General features: G+C 36.2%; 1 protein-coding gene across 1 annotated transcript; it reads right to left on the bottom strand.

The window, feature by feature from the left end:
* Positions 1–7,869: 7,869 nt before the first annotated feature.
* On the bottom strand, positions 7,870–8,226 carry LOC115851439 (small ribosomal subunit protein eS12-like). The gene has a single exon (XM_060283868.1). The coding sequence runs from the start codon at positions 8,224–8,226 to the stop codon at positions 7,870–7,872; it is 357 nt and encodes a 118-aa protein (XP_060139851.1).
* Positions 8,227–10,415: the final 2,189 nt, after the last annotated feature.

Genomic DNA, 10,415 nt, shown 5'->3' with positions numbered 1-10,415 from the left:
ATCATATCTTGGGACACAAAACAAGCCTCAGTAAGTTTAAGAAAACTGAAATCATATCAAGCATCTTTTCTGACCACAATGCTATGAGACTAGATATCAATTACAGGAAAAAAAACTGTAAAAAATGGAAACACATGGAGGCTACTAAATAACCAAGAGATCACTGAAAAAATCAAAAAGGAAATCAAAAAATACCTAGAAACAAATGACAATGAAAACATGACAACCCAAAACATATGGGATGCAGCAAAAGCAGCTCTAAGAGGGAAGTTTATAGCAATACAATCCTACCTCAAAGAACAATAAAAATAGCAAATAAACAACCTAACCTTACACCTCAAGCAATTAGAGAAAGAAGAAGAACAACAACAAAATAAATTTAGCAGAAGGAAAGAAATCATGAAGATCAGATCAGAAATAAATGAAAAAGAAAAGAAGGAAACAACTGCAAAGATCAATAAAACTAAATCTGGTTCTTTGACAAGACTAACAAAATTGATAAACCACTACCCAGATTCATCAAGAAAAAAAGAGAGAAGATTCAAATCCACAGAATTAGAAATGAAATAGGAGAACTAACAACTGACACTGCAGAAATACAAAGGATCATGAGAGATTACTACAAGCAACTATATGCCAATAAAATGGACAACCTAGAAGAAATGGACAAATTCTGAGAAAGGTACAACCTTCCAAGACTGAACCAGGAAGAAATAGAAAATATGAACAGACCAATCATAAGCACTGAACCTGAAACTGTGATTAAAAATATTCCGACAAATATATATATATATATATATATATATATATATATATATATATATATATATATATATTCCGACAAACAAAAGTCCAGGACCAGATGGCTTTACATGTGAATTCTATCAAACATTTAGAAAAGAACTAACACCTATCCTTCTCAAACTCTTCCAAAATATTACAGAGGGAGGAACACTCCCAAACTCAATCTATGAAGCCACCAACACCCTGATACCAAAACCAGACAAAGATGTCACAAATAAAAGAAACTATAGGCCAATATCACTGATGAACATAGATGCAAAAATCCTCAACAAAATACTAGAAAACAGAATCCAACAGCATATTAAAAGGATCATGCACCATGATCAAGTGGGGTTTATCCCAGGAATGCAAGGATTCTTCAATATACGAAAATCAATCAATGTGACACACCATATTAACAAATTTAAGGATAAAAACCATATGATAATCTCAATCGATGCAAAAAAAAGCTTTTGACAAAATTCAACACTATTTATGATAAAAACCCTGCAGAAAGTAGGCATAGAGGGAACCTACCTTAACATAATAAAGGCCATATATGACAAACCCAGAGCCAACATTGTTTTCAATGGTGAAAAACTGAAACCGTTTTCTCTAACATCACGAACAAGACAAGGTTGCTCACTCTCACCACTATTATTCAACATAGTTTTGGAAGTTTTAGCCACAGCAATCAGAGAAGAAAAAAAAAATAAAAGGAATCCAAATGGGAAAAGAAGTAAAACTGTCACTGTTGGCAGATGACATGATAGCATACATAGAGAATCCTAAAGATGCTACCAGAAAACTACTAGAGCTAATAAATGAATTTGGTAAAGTAGCAGGATACAAAATTAATGCACAGAAATCTCTTGCATTCCTATAAACTAACGATGAAAAATATGAAAGAGAAATTAAGGAAACACTCCCATTTACCACTGAAACAAAAACAATAAAATACCTAGGAATAAACCTACCTAAGGAGACAAAAGACCTGTATGCAGAAAAGTATAAGACAGTGATGAAAGAAATTAAAGATGATACAAACAGATGGAGAGATATACCATGTTTTTGGATTGGAAGAATCAATACTGTGAAAATGAATATACTACCCAAAGAAATCTAAAGATTCAATTTAATCCCTATCAAACCACCAATGGCATTTTTCACAGAACTAGAACAAAAAATTTTAGTTTGTTTAGAAACACCAAAGACCCCAAATAGCCAGCACAATCTTGAGAAAGAAAAACGGAGCTGGAGGAATCAGGCTCCCAGACTTCAGACTATACTACAAAACTACAGTAATCAAGACAGTATGGTACTGGCACAAAAACAGAAATATAGATCAATGGAACAGGATAGAAAGCCCAGAGATAAACCCATGTACATATGGTCACCTTATCTTTGATAAAGGAGGCAAGAATATACAATGGAGAAAAGACAGCCTCTTCAAGAGGTGAGGCTGGGAAAGCTGGACAGCTATATTAAAAGAATGAAATTAGAACACTTCCTAACACCATACACAAAAAATAAACTCAAAATGGATTAAAAACCTAAATGTAAAGCCAGACACTATAAAACTCTTAGAGGAAAACATAGGAAGAACACTCTATGACATAAATCACAGCAAGATCCTTTTTGAAGCACCTCCTAGAGAAATACAAATTAAAACAAAAATAAACAAATGGGACCTAATGCAATTTAAAAGCTTTTGCACAGCAAAGGAAACCATAAAAAAGACGAGAAGACAACCTTCACAATGGGAGAAAATATTTGCAAATGAATCAATAGACAAAGGATTAATCTCCAAATATATAAACAGCTCATGCAGCTCAATATTAAAGAAACAAACAACCCAATCCAAAAGTGGGCAGAAGACCTAAATAGACATTTCTCCAAAGAAGACATAGAGATGGCAAGAAGCACATGAAAAGCTGCTCAACATCACTAATCATTACAGAAATGCAAATCAAAACTACAATGAGGTATCACCTCACACCTGTTAGAATGGGTATCATCAGAAAATCTACAAACAACAAATGCTGGAGAGCGTGTGGAGAAAAGGGAACGCTCTTGCACTGTTGGTGGGAATATAAATTGATACAGCCACTATGGAGAACAGTATGGAGGTTCCTTAAAAAACTACAAATAGAACTACCATATGACCCAGCAATCCCACTACTGGGCATATACCCTGAGAAAACCATAATTCAAAAAGAGTCATGTACCAAAATGTTCATTGCAGCTCTATTTACAATAGCCCGGAGATGGAAACAACCTAAGTGCCCATCATCGGATGAATGGATAAAGAAGATGTGGCACATATATACAATGGAATATTACTTAGCCATAAAAAGAAATGAAATTGAGTTATTTGTAATGAGGTGGATAGACCTAGAGTCTGTCATACAGAGTGAAGTAAGTCAGAAAGAAAAAGACAAATACCGTATGCTAACACATATATATGGAATTTAAGGAAAAAAATGTCATGAAGAACCTAGGGGTAAGGCAGGAATAAAGACGCAGACCTACTAGAGAACGGACTTGAAGTTATGGGGAGGGGGAAGGGTGAGCTGTGACAGGGCGAGAGAGAGTCATGGACATATACACACTAACAAACGTAGTAAGGTAGATAGCTAGTGGGAAGCAGCCACATGGCACAGGGATATTGGCTCGGTGCTTTGTGACAGCCTGGAGGGGTGGGATAGGGAGGGTGGGAGGGAGGGAGACGCAAGAGGGAAGACATATGGGAACATATGTATAACTGATTCACTTTGTTATAAAGCAGAAACTAACACACCATTGTAAAGCAATTATACCCCAATAAAGATGTTAAAAAAAAAAAAAAGAAGTTGCGGTACATATATACAATGGAATATTGCTCAGCCATAAAAAGAAACGAAATTGAGTCATTTGTTGAGACGTGGATGGACCTAGAGACTGTTATACAGAGTGAAATAAGTCAGAAAGAGAAAAACAAATATCGTATATTAATGCATGTATGTGGAACCTAGAAAAATGGTACAGATGAACCAGTTTGCAGGGCAGAAGTTGAGACATAGATGTAGAGAACAAGCGTATGGTCACCAATGGGGTAAAACCGTGGTGGGGTGGGGATGGTGGTGTGCTTAATTGGGCGATTGGGATTGACATGTATACACTGATGTGTATAAAATTGATGACTAATAAGAACCTGCAGTATAAACAAGCAAACAACAACAAAAAAACAACTAATAACAAACTTTCTTTGGGTTATTTGTATGGAAATATGTTAATATAAACGTTTCAGACATTACATGAAATTTCTAAAAATCTTATATGTTCTGGTATAATGTTATAAGTCATAATTCTAGTTATTACTCTAAAATGTGTATCTCAGAAATAATTAAATTTCCTTGTCAATTGCATTATTACGAACTGTCATCAAATCATTAACCATGGTCATTTTTAAGTCTTTTGTCATTTACAGACAGTTCTGGGTGTACTCTGATGCTTTTGCAAAAATGTTCATAAAAGGGTTTCATCTTCAAGGAATTCATGGAAAAGACTCTGACAAGTACAAGTTTCTGGTAACTGACTATACTGCTGAACTGAATGAATAAGCATTTTCAGAACTCTAATGGAAAACTGGTAAATTAATAAAAGTGCTAACAGAAGATCAAGATAAAAAAAATTAATTACATGGGACTGAGTGAACTGATGAGGATGATTATAATTTTTGTGACTTTCTGTTTGAATAAAAAAAAATTCCCACAAGGACTCAGAGGCAAAAAATATACAAATCAATTTTCACTGCAAAGTAAAGGAGCTGTTACAGTGGAGGATTACTGGACTGAATGTCAATATTATGACATAGTATGAGTGTGTTTCATGTTTGGTAATTGCAATCATTGTTGCTTTTGTTGTGGTCATCCATTTACAATGCTTGGTGTCAGTCTATTTATCTCTTGTAAAAATAAAATACAGTGTGTGTGTGTGAAAAAAAGTCATTTGTATAACTGATTACTTCCTTAAAAATAATGGAATTTTTGGGTCAAGGAATGTGTTTTTTTCTGCCTTATGAAATATATTACTACATTATCCTCCTGAAAAACAAAACAAAACAAAACAAAACTCAGGAAAAACAAACAACCCAATCCAAAACCGGGCGGAAGACCTAAACAGACATTTCTCCAAAGACATGCAGATTGCCAAAAAACAGATGAAAGGATGCTCAACATCACTAATCATTAGAGAAATGCAAATCAAAACCACAATGAAGTGTCACCTCACACTGGTCAGAATGGCCATCATCAAAAAATCTACCAACAATAAATGCTGGAGAGGGTGTGGAGAAAAGGGAACCCTCTTGCACTATTGATGGGAATGTAAATTGATATAGCCACTATGGAGAACAGTATGGAAGTTCCTTAAGAAACTAAAAGTAAAAAAAAAAAAAAAAAAAAAAGAAACTAAAAGTAGAACAATCATATGACCCAGCAATCCCACTACTGGGCATATACCCTGAGAAAACCATAATTCAAAAAGACACATGTACCCCAATATTCATTGCAGCACTATTTACAATAGCCAGGACATGGAATCAACCTAAGTGTCCATCGACAGATGAATGGATAAAGAAGATGTGGCACATATATACAATGGAAAATTACTTAGCCATAAAAAGAAACGAAATTGAGTTATTTGTAGTGAGGTGGATGGACATAGAGTCTGTCATACAGAGTGAAGTAAGTCAGAAAGAGAAAAACAAATACTGTATGCTAACACATATATATGGAATCTAAAGAAAAATGGTTCTGATGAACCTAGGGGTAGGACAGGAATAAAGAAGCAGATGTAGAGAATGGACTTGAGGACACGAGGAGGGGGAATTGTAAGTCGGGACGCAGTGAGAGAGTAGCATTGACATATATACACTACCAAATGTAAAAGAGATAGCTAGTGGGAAGCAGCCGCATAGCACAGGGAGATCAGCTCGGTGCTTTGTGACCCCTCTAGAGGGGTGGGATAGGGAGGGTAGGAGGGACTGCAAGAGGGAGGTGATATGGGGATATATGTATACATACAGCGGATTCACTTTGTTATACAGCAGAAACTAACACAACATTGTAAAGCAATTATACTCCAATAAAGATATTTTTAAAAATCTATTATTTCCTTATAGTAAATATTACTCTATACAAATGTGTGTATTACATAGAATATATTATAGGCTACCAAAAAAATTTAATACATATCATATTTGTAGAGATTTATTAACTGAGTCCCTGAGATATGGATTGGATGGTTTAACTCAATTGGGGGAAATTCTTGGTAAAGATATATTTTGAATTTTGATGAATTAGATGGATCCAAATTAGTAGAAAGATGAGACGAACTATTTAAACATGGGAGATAGATGCACAGATGTGAATAAAGAATATGAAATAGAAAAGAGAGTGTTCAATGCAAAGCATAGGGCAGGAGCATCCCTGGCCAAAGAAATGACAGATACGGCTGAAAGAATGAGCAGCATAGCTAAGTGACCACAGAGACACATCTAGTGCCATCATGAGTCAGAGTTACTCAAGTGACATCTTGGTAAGATGGCTTTTTGGAAATAAATTGCCCATACATTTTCAATTAATTTTTATTTATGTAAGGCAATTAGGTTAGAACCTTGCTATTCAAAGTATGGTCTAGCAGGAACCAGCCATATCAGAATCACCTAGGAGACTGTTAGGAAGGCAGAACCTCTGGCCACGTCGTCGACCTACTAAATCTCAAGGTGATTCTTGGGAAGCAGTGCACCTGTGTCCTAATGCTGATTTGGTTATTTCCTTAGCATGTAACTCTAGGCAAGTGCTTTCATCTCTAGACCTAAATTGCTCATCTCTAAAGTGGAAAGGATTCCTGCCACGTTAATTCAGGGGGTTGATAAAAGGATCAAATGCAATGAACTATGTAAAAGCACTTTGAAAGCTATAAAGCACCACTAGAAATCTCCCCTAAAACAGGCGTCTGTGTTCAAGGAAAATCCAAGGGGCCAGGGCTGGTGCCTGGAATGTCTTGGCCACGTCCCTCACAGCTGCCTCCACTATCCCTGTATATAAACAAAGCCTCAGAGAAACATCTCACTTGGTAAAATAAATACTCAGGTTTATGAAAGTGTCATGGAGCTGAGTTACCCCAGGAGATTCATAGGGTGATGCCTGACCCAGCTGCTCTCCAAATCAAGCCAAGGAATTTGCCCTCGTGTCAGTGCACCTGTCACCGCTCTGTGACGTTCCTGGTTACTCCCTTTCTATTTTTCCCATCTCTTATCATCGGAGGACTATGGGATGGCTGAGGAAACAAGGCAAGGCAGGAGCTGGGATCTTCTGAGGAGTAGCATGTCAGGTAAAAAGTTGACAGGCTCAGGGCGCTCTCCAACCATGAAAGCAAACTGTCACGCAGCAGATCTTCCAGTCCCCTGAGAACTGTCACTTGGAACTTTCTAGTTCAGCAAGTGTCCTTTAACAAAAGTTTTAAAGTTATTAAAAATGAATATTTCATTGTTAAAAATTGTTTTCCACAAGACCCTGCTCCTGGAGGTGTTTAAGAATTCTGAGCTCAGGTAAACTGGGGAGGCTGATCCCCACCCCGCCTCCTGGAGGAGGGGCACAAAAAGAATCCGATTTAAATTTGCCTAATCAGCATTCTCCAAACTTACTTGACTGCAGAACACTTCCTTGCAGTATTGCCTATTAATACACTGCAGTTTAAACAGTAGTTCCACTAAGAACGCATCTTGAAAATCACTGTCTTTTTTTGGTTATAATATTTAATGTAATCTTAATCGCATAGCACTACTTTTGTGGAAATGAAATATTCTAGCCTGGAAACTTCTTGACTACAGGAGCTGTTGTTTTTTACTCTCCAGCACTTAGCAGAGTACAAGGCATTTAGCCAATTCTCAGTGAATGTTTGTTAAATTTTAAAAATCAAAATAGAATCCATTTTTCTTTTTGCATGAGAAAAGCTATTCTCACTCTATACCAAAAGGATATGACGAGTTTTTATGTGTGTTTGTTTGTTGAGGAACAAGAGCCCAGTTTGTTTATTCGATCATTTCTTGCATTTGACATACTCCTCGGTGACATCCTTGGCCTGAGCCTCTTTGCCATTGTCCTTAACCACCACACAACTGCAACCAACCACTTTACGGGGTTTTCCCTCTCTGTCAGTTTTACAGAGGCCTACCCATTCCCCTAGTTTCTTGTCATCAACCTTAATCAGGTTGATTTGGTGCTCAGCACAAAGGGCCTCCACCAACTCGACATACATAGGCTCATCACAGTTGGATGCAAGCACACAGAGCTGGGCATGTGCTAGGCCATCGCGGATGAAAGCGGGCCTCAGCACCTCTTCCAGAGCAGTATTAACGTCCATTACACCCCCAGCAGCAATGCCTTCCTTGGCCATGGAGGTGGGTTACAGGTGGAGCTGAATCTTGAGTGCACCCGCGCCTCTGCCTCCGCGCGACTCCGCGGCGGCAGTGAAAGAGCTATGATGAGTTTTTTAATGGGTTTTATGTGATGGATATGTACATTCAAATAACTTATTTGGGCTGATTATTTGCTACTGTAAGTAACAAATAAGGAAAGGCCATCCTAAAAAGGAATTTATACATAAAAATACTGTCAACCATCATAGTTTTTCAACATTTATAACATATCATGTTTCAATTTTTCTAATGAACCAGAAGTTACTTTTTTTAAAAAGGCAGGAGCTAGTGTCATTCTCTATAAAATAGTGTGGAAGGTGAATTGTAAGCCTGACAGTCTACGGGGACTTGGAATCACCGTTCAAAGTTTATAGTCCTTAGTTATCAAACTGCTGGTAAAGTATAAAAATACATCCAGGGGGTCTTGATTGTTCTAAATCACCACTGGTGGTTCAGCATCACATCCCAGACCTCTGCACTGTGTCCTGAGAGAGGCATTTTGAGTCTGCAAAACTATCAGAAAAAAAAAAAACAAAAAAAACAACAACAACAACAACAACAACAAAAAAAACAGGAAGGGAAGGCTGAGTGGGGAGGAGAAATGAGCATTCTAAACTAAAAACAGAAATATGGATGCTGACGCTAACAGAGTTTCCTCAAGGAGAGAACCCTAGGTAAGCATGCGTAACTTTGAAGTGACCCACAAACTTCTCCCCTTCAAGAACCTTGTCCATCTTACCCAGATTGTATTTCCCATAACGGGAAATACAAGCCCTTTGGGTTCTGCTCAAGTGGATGATTTGCTGCAATCACAAGACCAAGTGACTAAATATTTCTAGCAAGCCCGTGTATTTATTGAATCTTGCTTTTAGAGATTTTTTTCAAACCTTGGCCTTAGAAAGATGAGAGAAATACAACCTGGGAGCAAAAATCTGGTCTTCCTGAGCTCAAAAAAGGATTTGACATAAATTGCTCTATTAACAAAATGCCCTTTGTTACAGCCCGAAGGAAAAAAAAGAGGTCATCCTGTGCAAAAGCATTTTCTAAAGGTTGTCCCAAGGACCCTATTGGTTTCTCACTAAATCTCAAAAACTGCCTGAGATTATAGCCCCTCTCCCATTTGTTTAACCTTCTATAATATTATTTTCAAATGTTTCTTTGATGCTACTAACAATTGAACAATATTATTTTTAGTCTCAAATTTCAAATCTAGCATTTCTTTAGTATTTTTATATGTTAAATCAGATTTTATACACTATTTAGGTAAGCATTTGTATGAATACACACACACACACACACACATATATTTACACAAAACCTTTCAAACAATGGTGTTGAGAACCGGTTTTAGATTTTTAGGTATACCTGTTATCACTGTAATATTCATACAAGACAAATAAAATGGAGAGAAAAAATCCAAAGGAGGCTCAATAAAATATGCATTAAGAACATGGCAGATACTTAACCTCTTGAAACCTCAGTTTCTTCAGCTGTAAAATGGAGATAATATTGATAACCTACAATCATAAAGTGCTTTAAGGATAAAAAGAGGGTATATTTAAAACAATTAGCCTTATAAATATTAGCTAATATTACTGATGTTGCTGTTGTTGTTTTTTATTATCACTATTATTTTAAACTTCTTAAAATTAAAATTATTTTTAGTGAATCCCTATAGATTGTTATTCAATAGAAATTTACCAATGCTAAATATGGAGAAGCAAAAGAATACGGCTAATGTTACAGCCTAAATTAGAACTAGGAACAAGGTTTTCTATCTGAGTTCTGAGCCTATTCTGAGTTCCATGCTGATCTCTTTTTAGAATTTAACCAACACCGACAAGTCAGCACTTTTGAAAGGCAAATATAAGGGAATCCACCAAAAAGTGAGTTACACAAGTTTCCTGGTGACCAAAATTGAGTCATTCATATATATATTGGATTCATCCAAACCATTGTTTGAATTTGACATTAAAATTCATATAAAATACAAAATTATTAAATATGTTGTATATTTATATTCATTGTACATTATTGTGACTTTCAAGCAGAAAAAAGACAAAAATAAAAGAAAAAATGTAAAAAGGAAAAATGTATATATTTCCTCTCATACATGATCTTTGCTTTATTCTGTTGAGAAAATCAAATAAAAATATTAACAATATTC

Source organism: Globicephala melas, chromosome 14, assembly GCF_963455315.2.
Source record: "Globicephala melas chromosome 14, mGloMel1.2, whole genome shotgun sequence".
NCBI lineage: Eukaryota > Metazoa > Chordata > Mammalia > Artiodactyla > Delphinidae > Globicephala > Globicephala melas.
Note: the sequence above shows the minus strand (reverse complement) of the source record. Positions and strands in the feature narration are given on the sequence as shown.